Genomic DNA, 17,579 nt, shown 5'->3' with positions numbered 1-17,579 from the left:
CCCATATAATAATAAAACTTATTTTATCAGCGGGGAGGAATCTAATAATTCCCTGCCTCATTCGTAACCAATTATCACTGATTAAAGTGCGTATACTTATTTTTTATCATGTGGTTTTATTTATTTGCTGCTCAGAAATCGGTTAGCATGTCAGAGATTCTCCCGTAAACATGTCCTGCGGGTCGGTCTCTGCACAGTCCTAGAGGTTCCTTTCTGGAAATGAAACACAGGCCACGGTCGCACCTGCTTATCTGCGCGTCTGAATAATGCATCCCCATCTGTCCGCTTTCGTCTCCCATTTTTTTGGAGCACGTATCACATTCACACCCAAATTACCTTGGCTTTAATTTCCTATCTGTGATGTAACAGCGATGGACTAGACGAAGACTATGTACTTACTGTATAGAAATATATATTTATTTTATTTTTATGGTATATTTTAGGGGGAAATAAAACTGTATTTAGCGGATTAAAAAAATAAATGCATTTATAATAAAGGACATGTCATGAGATATAATAAAATATATTTAATAAAATAATATATTTTATATAATAATAATAAGAAAAAAAATTACATAATACACAATCATTTTTAACTCATTCAGTGTTACCGGTGTTTTATTTATTATTATTATTTATTATTATTATTATTATATCATTTGATAATTTAAACCATTTTGGAGGACAGTCCCCTGAGCGAGACTTTATCCACATAAAGGGTCCCCCCAAAGAGAATTATTTGATAAGTAACTTAATCTTTTGTTCTAAATGCAACAAAATTCCATTTTTTTTTTTTTACCAAATTCTTGATCTTTTTGGAAATCCCCCCCACAAGCCAATTTATTTTATGGGGTAATAATACTCATCTATATAAGGGTGGCGCACTCGGCCAGCGGCCCTTGGGGGCCAGTCCGAGCTTGCTGGAGTACAAGCGATTTATTTAATTTTTTTTACCGGTGGAAGCATGTCAGAAGCAAGCGATGTCTACAGAAGCAGTAGTGTTGTACGCTTGAACCCCCTAGTGGCCATGGATGTAACTGCAGGCTGGTGGTCCTCCTGACCCTCTATACCAGTTGATCTGATTTTATTTTGAGCCTCTCTGATTCTATCGTTCCCACAACCCCCGCAATCAGAAAAGATTCATTTTATGGACAAGCGACTACGTTTCTTGCGAGCGCGATGTCTTGTCTTTGATGAAACGATGTGTTTGGTGGGGAGGACGCGTCAGGCTGTGTCTGTACTCGAAGTTATCGTGTTGGTAGAACAAACAGATTGTGCTTCTGGGGACTATCTCCTGGGGCTTTCTTAGACGTCAGTGTGCGGTTGGGAAAGGGTTACAGCGTGCCAGTTGGATTGCAACAAATGAATAGCAGCAAAGTGTGGCAGCGCCCCCATGTGGCAAAAGAAGGGAAGATAATAAAACAACTCCCTACTAGAGATACATTTCTCCGTCCTTAAAGAGCAGGTCCCATGAAAGAAGTAATATAACCCCGAGCACTGTATTAAGTAAAAAAAAAACAAAAAAAATTGTTGGTCGCCATTGAGAAAACCTGGTTTTATCTCATTTTGTTCCAATAAACTCCCTTTATCTGCAGATCTGGAGCCGCCGTTGCTGTCAGTCATGTGATATTTTGGGTGACTTTCCCGGCTCAAACACCGCACTGAGCTGATGCTTTATGGCGATGCTAATGAAGTCCGATCCGCCGTCAGGAACCCAAAACTATATTTCTATTGACTAAAATGCTTTTGTTCAGCGCCCTAAAAAAAAACATCAGCCGCTGCCGGCGTGGCGATCCGGTGATCATGTGACGTACCTGCTGATCTGGTGGTGCCAAGAGACCCACCAAGTGCGGGCAGCCGCTTCCCCCGTCAGACTCAGCCCCCTCGAGCGGCCAAGGCTGGGGTTTTTAGGGGTGCCGTGGGAGGCCGGTGGGTGGATATCTAAGGGTTAATATACTCATCCTGTAGGAACATACAATGCCTTCTGTTAGAGATAACGTTCTATGATCTCATCGCCTCCGTGCACTCCATGTCTCAATCACTTAAATTGCTTTTTTTTCTTTATTTTGGAGCCAGCGAGAGACGGACGGACGGACGGATCCGGCCTAAACCAGTTCTGGGTTAATGTGAAATCCTCAGGGCACGTTCTGCACCCGGCTACGCGGGATCCCTCTGTCCATAAACATTCCCGCATCTGCATCATCATTCACGGGGTTTCCTCAGATCAGCCTTGAATAGAACGACGAGGATTATTCCTCCCCATCACATTATCTCTACTCTGTTATTAAATTGAACCTATCGTCCTCGAAGAACCGCTTGGCTGCAGACACTTAACATTTACACCGCTTTAGGGTCCTGCGCAATATAATATAGAATCTATAGAATTTTATAACGGGATTTAAAAATAGCGCTTTTTAACCATATTCACTTATATTTTTACTTTGAATTGGTGTTTTTTGATTTAATGTCGAAAATACTCATTTTTGTTCCAAACTTGAGGGTCGAAGACTTAGATGGAATGGAAGGAAGTTTTACTTTACTGAGAGGGTGGTAGATAAGTGGAACAGCCTCCCAGCAGAAGTGGTAGAGGGTAATACAGTGAGGGGGTTAAACACGCATGGGATAGACATACGGCTCCTGAATCTAAGACGAGACCAACGACTGATTAAGGTTTGAGTCTTCACAGCAGGAGAAACGGGCGACACGACGGGGGCCGGATGGGGCCGACCTGCCCGTAGTTTTTCGGCTTCTATGTTAAATAAACTTTGTATTTGTAAGGAATGCTGGGACGCGCTGGTGAGCCCTAAGGGGCAATGTCTGGGGTTTTAGGGGTTAATCATTAGTGGCAATCGCCAGGCTTGGGTAATAATTGGCGTCTTCCGTCCTTATCTGTGTTTGGGTTTGCCTGGCGCGTTATAACAGGATGTTTGGACCCCGTTCCCGACAGATACGCGGGGTACCATGTCGCAAGACTGCGCGGGCGTTCTACAAGCGGAGCCCCAGAGGATTATGGGTACACGGTGATGGCAACACAATGGTATTCAAAACAGAGCGCTGTGACGTCACAGACTTTCACACGAGTTACAATCGAGGACCTTGGACCGCGCGCCCTCCGCTCACACGCGTGTGCTAATCAATAAAACACGGGATGCCAGCTCGCCGCAAACAAACGCGATCTTAAAGGGGAAGCGACAACGTTTTTTGGGGGATATCGGTGTATCCGGGAGCAACCATGCATCGCTTTTGGGGATCAAACCTAAAAATGTCCCTTTAAATTAACTATTCGGCTGACAGGCCAACATTAAACAAATCAGGCAGAAAAATCAATGTATAATTATAACTTTATTACTAGCGTCACGTGTTCGGAGGAGTGTATATATATTTATATGTATATATATATATATACTGCCACATACAGTAGAGGGGTAGGTTCATATTTAACAATAATAACACCGAGGGTTATTAAAATACCCTTTTTTGATGACTTTCACAGTTAGTTCCTGATACACGTGGGTTTGTCACAATTGTTACCGTTATGTTATATAATTATACTATAGACAGTTTCTATACATCGAATCATCACATATATAACAGTATAAAGCATATTATATATTTTACCCACTTGTTTAACCCTGCGTATGACATGGGGCAGTAATGGGATGCCTAACCTTCCAGGTGTTTAGTGCGTTTAGCGTGCTGCCTGTGCTGCTGAGCTTACAATCCACCCCGCTAGAGGGGGGGGGGGAGGCAGTGTTGCCTTTCCAGCTCTTATGTGACTGCAACTCCCATCAACATCAGGCAGCCGCCAGGAAGTGGAGTCCCCTAGCTGTGCAATAAACCCTGTAGCGTCTTTTAACTGACCGTGCCAGGCTGCGTACAGTGTCACTGCTTGGTGGATAATGCCCAACATCTCATTTCTAATGAGTTTAGCACCATTGGAATTGGAACATTGTAGAATTTTAAAGAGACGGTAACACGATGTAGCATTAACCCTATCATAACCTAATGCAAATCCGAGACAAAGCAACTGCTAGTTACAGCAGACTGAACAGCTTACACTCCAAAACGCGCACTGTGCCTTTAAATGTCGCATGTTTTATACGGCACAATTTCCCCATAAACTGCACTTTTTTAACATATTTTGCCAGCTTATAACCTCCCCGCTAACGTCAGCCAGTCCTCTCTCAATTATCCGATCCTTTTGTACAACGCTATGGCCCATGCGGGCGCCACGTAACTGAATGTTTACAGGGCCGATAGCATACAATCTGTGGGGGTTTTTTTTATTATTTTTTGCTCACGAATAACTATAATCGCTGTAAATATTAATTGAAATTATATTAATTATTATATTGGATTTTTTTTTTTACATTATTTTGAAAATATTTAATTGATAAAAGCAGGGATTATTGTCGGAGATTTGCTCGAAAAATGAATATATCTAAAAGTGAAATCAATAAACCGAAAACAGGAAAACACACGACTTAAATGGAGCCGTCGGAGTGGAGCCTTTATATCCCAGTATTCATGGAACTGAAATAAGATTGCAAGCTCTTCTGCCCATTCTTCTCGAAAGAAGTGGATGTCGGAAGCGGACGGGTAACTTCACGACGTTAAATTGTCAGTAAATGTCTGATATGAATTTCCATCTTTTTGTTCATGCAAACACAGAGGTCATCCGGAACGCTGAACGATTCCATCTGAAGAAGAGACCTCCAAGGACCCGAAAGCTTATGTAACTTGCTCCAATAAAAAGACAGCGTTTCCCGATGGGTTGATACAGCTATATCCATTTTTTCTTTTAAAAATTCATTATATTTTCCAGGATCCGACTTATTATTATTTTATATAGTGTTTTATATAGCGCCATCATATTCCGCAGCGCTGTTCGATGGGTTATTATTATTAGTAAATTATATCCAAATATAGAGCTTTATACTAAGAATATCATTCTCCTATATTAATAATAAACGTAAAATAAAATCACAAACATAAAACAGGCTGACCCTGAAGCAGGGATGCTTATACAAAATGCAGCGTGCAGGGCAGAGCCCTGCTCTATACACGAACCGGTAACCTCCCTGGTTAAAGGGGTCATCTTCAGAAAGCTCTATACAGTGTGTGACGGTCACCAGCATAGGTAGAAGTATATTGATTCTCCGAGTGGTCTGAACGTTTATGAACATGCGCATCCAACGCTATTTGCACTATTGCATGCACGGCATTCGATATCGGTTGGCCGCTGCCGCACGGAACGAGCTGATTGGCTAATCCCTCATCTGACGGGCTCCCCGGTGACCAGCTTCTAGCTCAGATCGTTTGAGATCCAGGATGGCCTTCCAGTCGTAGCTCCAAGATGGCAGCCGCCTGCTGGGTGGGGGGAGCTCCAGGTGCTTGTTGTGACAGGCGGTAAAGAGGATATGTTCCCAGTTAGGATTCTGCTCGGCCCCTGCCGGGAAGACAAAAAAAACGAAAACCGATGGAAACGCGCTCTCGTGTACCCAACGTCTTCAAAGGTAGTTGATGTGGGGTAAGTACGGCACTGACAGCGGTCTCACAAGTCCCTCTTTTACCTGTAATATCGGGGCGATCATCGATCAGAACGTCGGCAGACACCACGGTTTTGTCTCTGGTCAGAACTATTTTCTCCAGAAATTCGTCTCCCAAATGCTTCTCCACCCAGGCGTACTGAGAAAGAGAGAGAGAGAAATAGAGTGTGAGAGAGAGAGAGAGAGTGAGAGAGAGAGAGAGGGAAAAAGAGAGTGAGAGAGAGAGAGGGAGAGAGAGAGAGAGGGAGAGAGAGAGAGTGTGAGAGAGAGAGAAAGAGAGTGAGAGAGAGAGGGAGAGAGAGAGAGAGGGAGAAAGAGAGAGAGAAAGAGAGAGAAATAGAGTGTGTGTGAGAGAGAGAGAGTGAGAGAGAGAGAGAGAGAGAGAGAGAGAGAGAGAGGGAGAGAGAGGGAGAGAGAGAAAGAGAGAGAGAGAGAGATGCAGAATAATGGAGAGGCCTCAGGATACGGAACAGACAACAGAGAGCAATGAGAGACGGACATGTGTTAGCATCGTTACCTTCTCATACGGGCAGTACTGGTAGCGCTTTATAGGGCTGGTGCATATAAAGACATCCGTGCTACGAGAAAAATAACATTATTAGCGCATCATGCCTGCCGTATGAAGAGAGGCTACATTGTGGCACCTAGTACAGCTCTAATGGTCCTGCAGGACATTCCAGTGTTCTAGAACACAAGTCTGGATCCTATTTTTTTTTGGTGCTAATTAAGGACAAAACCTGACCTCTAACAACGGAGGTCACCAGGGTGACGATAGATGTGGCCTAAAACGAAGTCTTAAAGGCCTGGGAACTCTACCTCTATGGCCTATAACACCGAGGCGAGCAGAGGAACCACAGTGCTCTTTCCCTTGAAGAGTTTCCTGTATATCTGGACCTCTGTTGATTTTGGTGATGAAGGCTTTATTATATGATGTCATATCCCTAGGTAGTCACTGCCATCTCGGAGCCAAAAAGTGATTTCTGCTGTCTGAGGAACACCGGACCCCCTCGATACCCCTCTCTATACCAGCTGCCTTTGGCCAGTAGGTTTCTGAGTCCTGCCCCTGTCCCGGGGATCACTTACTTTGATAAGTTGGTCATTTCCTTCACTGCCTCGACTGCACCTTCAATGGGATCAAGGTCTAGAAAGAAATTCTTTGTTTCCCAGATACTGGTGGCTTTCTTCTGCAGGAACGTACAATAAAAGGATTCATTAATCAGTGAGCTCTTCCCCAACAATAACATTTTGGCAATCCGTAAAGCTCGAGGGGATCATAAAGAGTTTTTAACATGGTATCTATAAGTACCGGTAAGGGTGAGTTTGTGAATATATTTTTCATTCCTTATGTGTTTCAGTATTAACTGACAAGTTGAGATGTAACGTAAGGAAGTTTTAGTTTACAGAGAGGGTGGTAGATCAATGGAGCAGCCTCCCAGCAGAAGTGGTGGAGGGTAATACAGTGAGGGCATGCATGGGATAGACATACGGCTCCTGAATCTAAGACGAGACCAACGACTGATTAAGGTTCGAGTCTTTACAGCGGGAGAAACGGGCGACTAGACGGGGGCCGGATGGGGCCGATCTGCCGGGCAGAATTTTCTATGGAATCAGAAGAAAGTGAGATCCTGTCGTAAGAGTTAATGGAGCTACAGGCTGCACACGCTGTGTTGATATATAAGTGTGTACAGCACACGTCAGCCAAAGAGCGCTCGCAGTGTTTACTCCGGCCATCGTACGGCACTCAAACTTCTAAGGACACAGTCCTTAAAAAAAATGGAGGCTAAACGAAAGTCAGACGGTAAGTCACGGTCATCCCCTTGGCACAAGCATTCTAGAGGACGCTCGTACTCAACCAAACTCCCACTCTCCTGCAAACTGAGTGAACGGAAGACAAATCTAAACCAAATCGATATACGGGGTGACCACCATTTACTTTCAAAACAGCATCAGTTCTTCCAGGTTCACTCGCGCAAAGTCAGGGTTTTTTTTAGGGATATAGTAAGGTGTTTGATTAAACAATTACACCAAAAAGATGTTAATGATCATTCATTTAATATGTAGGTTGAAACACAATCCTTAACTGAAACAGAAAAAAGCTGTGTAGGAGGAATAAAACTGGGTGAGGAACAGACAAACCCGCTGACAAGGTGAGGTCGCCGAAGATTAATGTCAAAATCATACACCATGGCGAGACTGAGGAGAGCAACAACACACAGGGTAGCTACACTTCGTAAGGCAGACGGGTTTCCAGATGTTCTGTCCAAGCTCTTTTGAAGAAGCCCAAAGAAACAGGCAATGAAACGTCAGCAGATGAGACACATCACGCTTACTTCCCTCCTCAATGCTGAGAAGTACCAGCAGATACTTATCCACCATGCGACCCCATCAGGGAGGCATCAGACAGGCCCCAAATGTATTCTGCAGCAAGACCACGACCCCAACATACTGATGCCCACGGGGGGGGGGCCAGCATGGGCTATAGTGGGCCTTGACTGTTGTGCGGAGGAGGGGTAGGCTTTTTGGCGGGAATTTCGGGGGTGGAGTTGGGGGAAGATTATATAAGTGGCTGCTTTCCCGGGCTCCCTCCCTTTTTTCTTTTGTTTGACGGTTTATGTCGTTTGTCACAGTCTGTGGGGCGGCAGCTTGCCAGGTATCCAGGGGGTTAATGTGGTGGTAAGTGAATGGTTGGTAACATCTGGTGGGAGGTTCTTGGCTGTCAGTGCTGGAACCTCAGGTCAGGGTGGGGGCATCTCGGTATGTCCCTTCCTTAAGTGGTATCTGGTTATGGTACCCGGATTACTTGGCAAGCTTGGGTGTTTTATTGTATATATTTACATGTTGGTGTTTGAGTCGTTGTCGTTGTTAACGCACCGATGTTTATTGTTTCAGGTTTTGGCGTGACAATGACTCTAATAAATAAAATTGGCTGTGGCCTTTTCTCATCCATATTTATGGTGTGCGGTGTCGTTATTGGGGGGTTTTTAATGGGGAGTTAAGCCCAGCCCGGAGAATCGAAGCTACAACAGTCAAGCCAAAGCCATTAAGAACCAGCTTCAGCGTAAAGAAGAGCAACGGGTCGTACAACTGATGGTTTGGCCCCACAGACCCCTGATCTCAACATCATCGAGTCTGTCTGGGATCACATGAAGCAACTGAGGAGCCGAAATCCACAGAAGAACTGCAGCAGGTTCTCCAACTTACCGGCAGAGTTTGTTAAAAAAAAAACTATGTGCGAAGACAAAGGGCGGTCACCAAATATTGATTTGATTTCAAATTTTCTTCTAATTATGTTAATTTTTTATATTAAAAGTATGTTAATATATACATATATCCTTAAGGCTGGCTACCCTTTTAATAGCTATTTGTGTAACTGAGGGGGGCATTTAGTAAAAGAATAATGGGGTTTATTTACCCCGTTTAATTTATAAAGCCATTTCCTGCTGTTTCTATACACATTATCGGGGCTTTTAGGGCAGTAGAACCCTGCGATACCCTCATACCCAGCAAACATTCTGACCTCCTAGGAGAGAGGGGCATCAGGGGAGTAGAGAGGGGCATCAGGGGAGGAAAGAGGGGTATCGGGGAGGAAAGAGGGACAGAGGAGGAGTGATGTATTCCAATGCAGAAATCACAGAATGACTAACCACGAACCTGCGCATTTGCCGAGGGCCTGTGGAAATGTAGGTCACCGCGTTCCGCTCACAATATACCGTATTTGCTCGATTATAAGACGAGGTTTTTTCCAGAAAAAAACTTCTGAAAAACCGACCTCGTCTTATAATCGAGGTCGTCTTGTAATCAGGCCTCAGATCATCCCCCACGATACCTCACAATTCCATCGCCAGCCGCCGCCGCCGTATCAGCTGCAGCCACCGCCGCCGCTTCTGTATTCGCGGCAGCTGCCGCCGCCGCCGCCGCTTCTGTATTCACGGCAGCCGCCGCCGCTTCTGTATTCGCGGCAGCCGTCGCCGTTTCTGTATTCGCGGGAGCCGCCGACTCTGTATCCGCGGCAGCCGCCGCCTCCGCCTCCATAATCCGCGGCAGCAGCCGCCGCCTCCGTAATCCGCGGCTTCAGCATCCTCCGATGCGGCCGAATCGGAAGCTGTGACCATAACAGATGCGCGGGTCACGTGGGTCGCGCTGTTCTCACCTGACCCAGCTTCGTTTTTTACGTTTTGTGCCTATGATTCTATGCAAATCAGTCCTACCTGACAGTCTGTGCTCCTGTTCACAATTTGTGAAGAGGAGCATAGACTGTCAGGTAGGAATGATTTGCATAGCTGGTTCAATTAGGGGCACAACCTAGTGAACTACATTTCCCATGATTCCCAGACCCCTTTAAGCGTGACTGAGGAGCATGGGACATGTTGATGGGACATGTTGATGGGACAAGTTGATGGGACATGTTGATGGGACATATAGATCTGCTATTCCCACTGACAGGTGAGAAAGAAAAAAGAAAAAAACACAAAAACAGTGGTTTTGATTTTTTTCCCATTAGGGTCGTCTTATATTCAGGCCTTTTCTTTTTTTCCCCAATAAGATCCAAAATTTGAGGGGTCGTCTTATAATCGGGGTCGTCTTATAATCGAGCAAATACGGTAATTTATTCTTGCACGTAGTGAATCTAAATGAATGCGACTAGTTTGTTTTTTTTACGCGTTCTTTTTCCAAGACATGCAGGATTTGTTTAAATTATAAAATGTGTAATGTGATACCCACCACTGAGAGGGTGGTAGATGAGTGGAACAGCCTCCCAACAGAAGTGGTAGCGGCTAATACAGTTAGGGAATGTAAACATGCGTGGGATACTCACGTATAACCCCGGCTTCAGGTTCTCATACTGTTCGGATACCCAGAATCCTCTGCGGTCTTCTAGTTCAATGTAAGGTTCGTTGGGGTAGCGAGCTCTGTAGTTCTTCAGAAATCCTCCCTCAAAGTCCGCAATCACCCCGTCCATGTCCACGAGGACCCGTAGGCACCTGGCACCAGCCATGAGCGAGTGGGGTCTGCGGTGACGGACGCACGCGGAGAGTGTGGAGCCCCCGCGGAGCAGACGGGGCAGTAACATGATGGTGATAATAACCCTAGGCCAGCATTCTGTGGGGTATCTGGACGCGAATGCGTGTGGATGCTCCTATGTCATAATTACACCGGTCTGACCTTAGACCGGTTTACCGAGCGCTACCGCTTCTGAAGGTCACACATTTAGAAAGTATGTGCCCCGCCGCAGAGACAGCATAACATTCTGGGAGCGCAAATTCATTTTCTCACCCCAAAAAAAAGTGGAGACTGCGTGTGGTTTTGACAGCGAGGAAAAAATGTACTGGCCCTTTAAATGTCTTTTTTTTTTTTGTGGGAGAAAGCAGCTGTCTCTCTGTGACCACAAAGAACGGCGGCGAGGGGAAGCGGTGCAGGGAGCCGGCGCTGTCTCACAAGCAGAAATGGGTGCAGCTGCTAGGAAATAGCGGTGCGCTGCAGGAAGAGAGCTGTGCAATGCTCTGCAGAGAAAGCTGGCCAATCAGCAGGGGCTTTCTCGGGCTGCAGGAGAGCGCACGGTTCAGACGGACCCTGTGATTTGCCGTGCCGCGCCACAGGGAAGGCTCTGCAGTGCAGTGCGAGGGAGAGCTCTGCAGATCGCGCCTTGTAAGGACAGACTGCCTCCTCTTCTTAAAGGGACAGGCGGCAGCCTGCAGGGAGCTCTCCAGAGAAACAGCTGCTGGCAGAGATCAGAAACCTTAACCCGTTCCACGCAACCCCGAGCTTCGCAGCGTATCATTACATTTATTTATATAGCGCCAGCAGATTCCATAGCGATGTTACAGTGCAAATATTAAGCAAAGACAATTTAAAATTGCGAACGTACCCCACCCTTCAAAGTTTTGGGGTCACTCGGCTGTTTTCATGGAAAACAAGGACATTTCTGGCTGTAACATCATTTGCAAAAGGGTTTTCTAACCATCAATTATCCTTTTAAACTTAAACGTGGATCAGCGAACACAACGTGCCATTGGAACACAGGAGTGATGGGAGTGATAAAGGGCCATTGGAACCCAGGAGTGATGGGAGTGATAAAGGGCCATTGGAACACAGGAGTGATGGGAGTGATAAAGGGCCATTGGAACACAGGAGTGATGGGAGTGATAAAGGGCCATTGGAACACAGGAGTGATGGGAGTGATAAAGGGCCATTGGAACACAGGAGTGATGGGAGTGATAAAGGGCCATTGGAACACAGGAGTGATGGGAGCGATAAAGGGCCATTGGAACACAGGAGTGATGGGAGTGATAAAGGGCCACTGGAACACAGGAGTGATGGGAGTGATAAAGGGCTTCCGTACATCTATGAAGAGATTCCATTAAAAATCAGCCATTTCTAGCTACATTAACCCCGTCTGCGCTGGATTGCTAATCCAATTGATGTTATTTTAATGGACAAAATTTGCTCTGCTTTAAAAATCACGGAGATTTCTAAATTACTCCGAACTTTTGAACGGTAGCGTACGTTATGACATATTCATACAGAAGAAGAGGCCTCGCTCTCAAGAGCTTACAATTGGGGGATCCTGTAAAATAGAACTATTTTATTTTTTACATTTTTACCTGGAGCTGAAATAGAGAAAAAAAAATAAAAAAAATGGTTAAAAATATTAATAATACTAAATTAATTAATTTTGCACGGTGATCCAAAACAGGATAAATAATTTATAAAAAGATAGAAATGCCTGTAAGCCTAAAAAAATAAATGAACTGTGTGCTGGCATTAAAGCTGCTGTTCCACTAGTTAAGCAAATACACCTTAGTAGATCTGCCATTATATTATTTAATCACATAAAAGCAACTCTCATCATTCTCAGCCAGATTTTAAGCATGATTAACTTTGTAGTTGAATACAAATATGGAGTGCCAGAGGCTGGCTGAGCGTCATAGGATTGGCAGTTTGCACTCATAACAAACACCGGCTCTGCCACCCACAAGCCATTTAGCTTCCAATAGGCGCTCTGTGCCTTTAAGAAATGGGCGCTGCCTAGTGACGTCAGACGCACGACACGCTTCCTCCTTTGCGCTCGCGGGACTTGGTCGCGGTACTCGCGCTTTTGCTCCGCGTCATCTCGCGAGAGTTGTATTGAGGCGACAGCGCGCGCCCGCACGTCCAGCCGGCGGAAGATCTCGCGAGACTTGGCCGTGGTAAGCGAGCTCGGCCTGTGCTACAGTGTGCTCCTGCTCCACTCACGGTACCGGCTCTCCGCGGAGGGAGGCGGGACCCAGGCAGCATGGCCTCCGCACTCGAGCAGTTCGTCAACAGCGTCCGGCAGCTCTCTTCTCAAGGTGAGAGGGGCAGGGAGTCCCTGCTCTGTGACAGGGTCGGCAGCTCCTGCCAGGTTTATCTGCGGGGGGTGACAGGAGTCTGTGCTGGGGGGGGTCTTCTGTGTGGACCGGGGCTCCCGCTGCGGGTACCGGCTGTGTGTATGGAGAGTGGGGGTACCGGCTGTGTGTATGGAGAGTGGGGGTACCGGCTGTGTGTATGGAGAGTGGGGGTACCGGCTCGGGAGGGGATGCTGGAGGCAGGATTCTGTAGTAGCATCTCTTTGGAGGCAGGCTGGGACGGTGGTCCTCTAATACATCACGATGGGAAGAGGGTCCTCTGAGGGGGGTCCCCACTGATGAAGTTGTACACTAGTGGGTGATGTGTCACGTGATCACAGTGTGTCTTCAGACGTGTTGGTTGAGTGGCCTCCTGTGCGGTACACGACGACAGCCCATCTCTGCCGGATGTAGGTCACCTCGAGACGGGAAACTTGGTCCTGTAGTTTTTTTTAAATATATTTTTGGCCCAATGTTTTTTCTAGAGAAAAATGCATGCTTGCACACCTCTAAAGACCTCGGCGGTCCCTTCTCCAGATGATTAAAGCTGGCTGAGTGGAGTTGTTACATTAGTGTAATCTGAGCGAGCGGCGTTGGTGAAATCCCTCCGGTGACGCCTGTTGGTTATTACGCAGAACATGTCGTATATCTGAGTGTTGGGTGTGTGTGGCTGTTTATGAGAGGGTGGTAGATAAGTGGAACAGCCTCCCAGCAGAAGTGGTAGAGGGTAATACAGTGAGGGTATTAAACATGCATGGGATAGACATACGGCTCCTGAATCTAAGACGAGACCAACAACTGATTAAGGTTTGAGTCTTTACAGCAGGAAAAAAGGCAGTCTATACGGGGGCCGATCTGCCGGCAGGTCCCCCCCCGGTGTAGAATGGCAGTTCCCGCACGTTAATCCGATGTCTGTTTTTCAGGGCAAATGACCCAGCTGTGCGAACTTATTAACAAGAGCGGGGAGCTGCTGGCGAAAAATCTCTCCCACCTGGATACTGTTCTGGGGGCACTGGATGTCCAGGAACATTCTCTGGGGGTCCTCGCTGTATTGTGAGTAGTGATATGTTTATTGTATTAACCCCTCGCAACACCCCCCCCCCCCTGCATGGGACTGCGAGATATTCTGGGTTTTAGGCGTCTTCTCTTATCAAAGGATTTGCAGACGGCATCAATACTTCCATTTCTATTCAGGTCGAGTTTAGTTCCCCTCCCCGCCCCTCACAGTCTCTCTATTTATTTCGATGTTTTCATTACAGACATCAAAGAAATAATTCGGGAATGCAGACTACTATAATTTTACTATAATATAGGGGTAGTCGTAAAAAATAATCTAAGCAATGGTTAATGGATTATATTAACCCCCTTCTTTTGAAACATTGTTTCCAGTTACTGCACTGGTAACTCTTAAAGATGGCTGGAGGTGCAGTTATATTAGGGGAGGAATAATGAGATAACCATTTGGTGTAGCTGCTTGGCAGAGGGTCTGTGGATCGCTCACGTGCTGAGACTGTTTGTCTCCTGCCTCCTGAAATCTGTTCCTGGGTTTGTTTTTAAGGTTCGTGAAGTTTTCCATGCCCAGTATTCCCGACTTCGAGACCCTGTTTTCTCAAGTCCAACTCTTTATTAGCACTTGCAACGGAGAGCACATTCGATACGCCACGGATACCTGTGAGTACGGCCTCTTGGCTCGCCCTGGATTTGCTCTCTTAATGCAGACGCTTACTGACCTCTGACTTGTCTTCTCATCTGCAGTCGCCGGGCTGTGCCATCAACTAACCAATGCACTTGTGGAGAGAAAGCAGGTAAGTGGAACCGTCATGCCGTACTGCTCCAGACTGTATTTACCAATACGCAGATCTCACGGTGCTCTTTAGTTTGTGTCTCTTATTTCTCTCAACTTTCTTTCCTGTTTGTGTTTATTTTTTTTGACAGCCCATGCGAGGGATCTGTGTCCTCAGACAAGCCATAGACAAGATGCAAATGAACACAAACCAGCTGACCTCAATTCATGCAGATCTCTGCCAGGTACTAAGTGCTTTAACACGGGTGTAATATGTTCGTCTGGACAGCCGGGTGCATTGGTTCCAAGTCTTATTAAAAGAAACCCTTTACGTTTGGCCTTAACTTGAGAGTGCTGCTCCCTCTCCCGAAAAGAGATTAAAGAAAAAAATTCTTCCCTTACCGATTTATTGTTACCCCTCTCCGTGGTTTTATGAGGAAGTATCACATGGGGCCGTGATATAACGCAGCTATTAATATAAAAGAATACAAATAGTCTCCTTGTTTTGCGTTGTGTAATATGTGTTGTGCGTCGTGCTGACCGTTTGGAATCCCCCGACAATCCTCTCTCTATTTCTCATTGCAGCTTTGTTTGTTGGCGAAATGTTTTAAGCCTGCGCTCGTTTACCTGGACGTAGATATGATGGACATTTGCAAAGAGAACGGGGCGTACGATGCCAAGCCATTCCTGTGCTATTACTACTACGGCGGCATGATCTATACCGGCCTGAAGAACCTGGAGAGGGCGCTTTACTTCTACGAACAGGTACAAGCGGTTGTTTTCGTTCACAGAATGTTGGACCAGGTAGAGTGTTGCGAGCTGATAGAATTCTTCGGCTTTAACTTCTAGGCCCTGTTGGTATGCTTCTAGTACATCATGTGTTCTTTGTTTTGTCTCCCAGGCTATAACAACTCCGGCCATGGCTGTTAGTCACATTATGCTGGAAGCCTATAAGAAGTATATCCTAGTTTCTTTGATACTCCTGGGGAAAGTCCAGCAGCTCCCTAAATATACCTCGCAGATTGTCGGTAGATTCATTAAGGTGGGTCGCAGGGAATGTCGAGGGTCACGATTCCGTTTTACGAAATGCTTATTTCTGTAAGGAAATGACTCTCATCGCGCCCTCTGTTCCCAGCCTCTTAGCAACGCATACCATGAGCTGGCACAAGTATATTCCACGAATAACCCATCAGAACTCCGGAACCTGGTGAACAAACACAGCGAGACCTTTAACCGGGACAATAACATGGGTCTGGTGAAGCAATGCCTGTCCTCGCTCTACAAGAAGAACATCCAGAGACTTACAAAAGTAAGACGCAGAATAGAGTGAGGCTTATACTCCTCTGAGGTGACGGTCAATTCACGGGGTCTCGTGCTCCCCCTGGGTTAGGATATAGTCGTGAGGCTTGTGGTGAGCCTCCCCATGATCTAAAATGTATGCAGTAAGCTGTCTGTTAATAAGTTATTGAAACCACTGTCACTAGCTCTAGGTAGGCTTTGTGAAGTTGGCCTTTTTTTTACTACATTTATGGTTTGAGACCACGCATGCTCATAAGTGTTTTTCCCTTCTAGACCTTCCTCACTCTCTCCTTACAAGACATGGCCAGTCGAGTGCAGTTATCTGGAGCTCAAGAGGCTGAAAAATATGTACTATATATGGTAAGAACGGTTTCTGATCAATCTGTCAATTAGAATTTTTGGTTTTATGCTTTTTTTTTTTTTTTTTTTTTTTAACATGTAAAGACTAAGTTGTAAAATCCTATAGATCAGAAGTGACATTGTTTGTGTAAATCCTTGCCTCTTGTGTTATTGCAGATAGAAGACGGTGAAATATTTGCAAGTATTAATCAGAAGGACGGGATGGTGTGTTTTCACGATAATCCCGAGAAATATAACAATCCTGCGATGCTTCACAATATAGATCAGGAGGTAAAGAAAATGATTTGGGTTTTTGTAACATGACGCTGGATAACGTCTTTAGGGTTTACAATTTGTGGCCAGTGAAAATGGAGAAATCTTCAAAAGTGATTTCGGCCAGCCGGACCGTACTTACTGGAATCTGCCTTCTTTCTACAGATGCTGCGCTGTATAGACCTTGATGACAGATTAAAAGCAATGGATCAAGAGATCACTGTGAATCCTCAGTTTGTTCAGAAGGTAGTTCTATTAAGTTTCTGCTCGGGACACAGCGGGTCATATGAATGAACAGCGTTTCCGGGCTGACATTCGGTGTTAAATTACTGTATACAGCGTTGGGGGTTAATGTTACTAATTTACCTTTATTTGTTTCTATGAGTTCTATTTTGTTTGGGATCAACTGGGCTCCCTTGCCCCTTTACGAATTGAATTGTCTCAATTGATTCCCAGCACCCCATACTAATAGTGATGTAAGAAACTGCGAGATTGATTGCTACAGCGGTATTTATATGGACTGCATATAAAACTTTATTAGCCAACCTAACTTATTGAATGCAGGGTTATTAGTGTATACAGTGCTGGGGGGGGGGGGTTATTGGTGTAAAATATTTTATGCTGGTAGGAATATATAAATCCCATCATATTCACCGATCCAAATTGCATTGCAGAGTATGGGCTCTCAGGATGACGACTCAGGAAGCAAACCATCCAGTTACTCTTGAAGAAATTTCTGTGCGCCCCTGAGGTCTGCAAATTGGATTATCAGCAATGCAAAATCTTTAAAAGGCAACATCGGCTGCGTCTTTATTAAAAGAGCAGAGAGAAATGAGAGCATCTGCCTGGACATTTAACTAAATAACGAAAAAGCAAATATTTATGACGTTTTCTCTCCGTTCTGTATGCGTTCACTTAAACTTCAAACAACGGAAAGCGAGCTTAATGAAATAAAAGTCTGTTGTGAATTTA

At 45.4% G+C, this 17,579-nt stretch overlaps 2 protein-coding genes across 3 annotated transcripts; one reads left to right on the top strand and one right to left on the bottom strand.

Moving 5' to 3' along the window:
* Positions 1-5,267: 5,267 nt before the first annotated feature.
* On the bottom strand, positions 5,268-10,545 carry LOC149285751 (5'(3')-deoxyribonucleotidase, mitochondrial-like). The gene is made up of 5 exons (XM_089494834.1): positions 10,366-10,545; positions 6,633-6,733; positions 6,067-6,127; positions 5,574-5,688; positions 5,268-5,449 (listed from the first exon to the last, which is right to left on the bottom strand). The coding sequence occupies exons 1-5, from the start codon at positions 10,543-10,545 to the stop codon at positions 5,268-5,270; spliced, it is 639 nt and encodes a 212-aa protein (XP_089350960.1).
* A 2,277-nt stretch (positions 10,546-12,822) lies between these two features.
* LOC149285750 (COP9 signalosome complex subunit 3) lies at positions 12,823-17,335 on the top strand. Of its 2 annotated transcripts, XM_089494975.1 has the most exons (12): positions 12,823-12,877; positions 13,837-13,966; positions 14,472-14,584; positions 14,669-14,718; positions 14,849-14,941; positions 15,282-15,461; positions 15,598-15,738; positions 15,832-16,005; positions 16,269-16,355; positions 16,512-16,625; positions 16,773-16,853; positions 17,282-17,335. In XM_089494975.1, the coding sequence occupies exons 1-12, from the start codon at positions 12,823-12,825 to the stop codon at positions 17,333-17,335; spliced, it is 1,272 nt and encodes a 423-aa protein (XP_089351101.1). The 2 variants fall into 2 exon arrangements, with proteins under 2 accessions (XP_089351101.1, XP_089351102.1); XM_089494976.1 differs by lacking the exon at positions 15,832-16,005.
* The last annotated feature ends 244 nt before the right edge of the window (positions 17,336-17,579 follow it).

The sequence above is a fragment of the Sceloporus occidentalis genome, unplaced genomic scaffold, assembly GCF_023333645.1.
Source record: "Sceloporus occidentalis isolate IW3139 unplaced genomic scaffold, rSceOcc1.0.p SCAF_76, whole genome shotgun sequence".
NCBI classification, from domain to species: Eukaryota; Metazoa; Chordata; class Lepidosauria; order Squamata; family Phrynosomatidae; genus Sceloporus; species Sceloporus occidentalis.
Note: the sequence above shows the minus strand (reverse complement) of the source record. Positions and strands in the feature narration are given on the sequence as shown.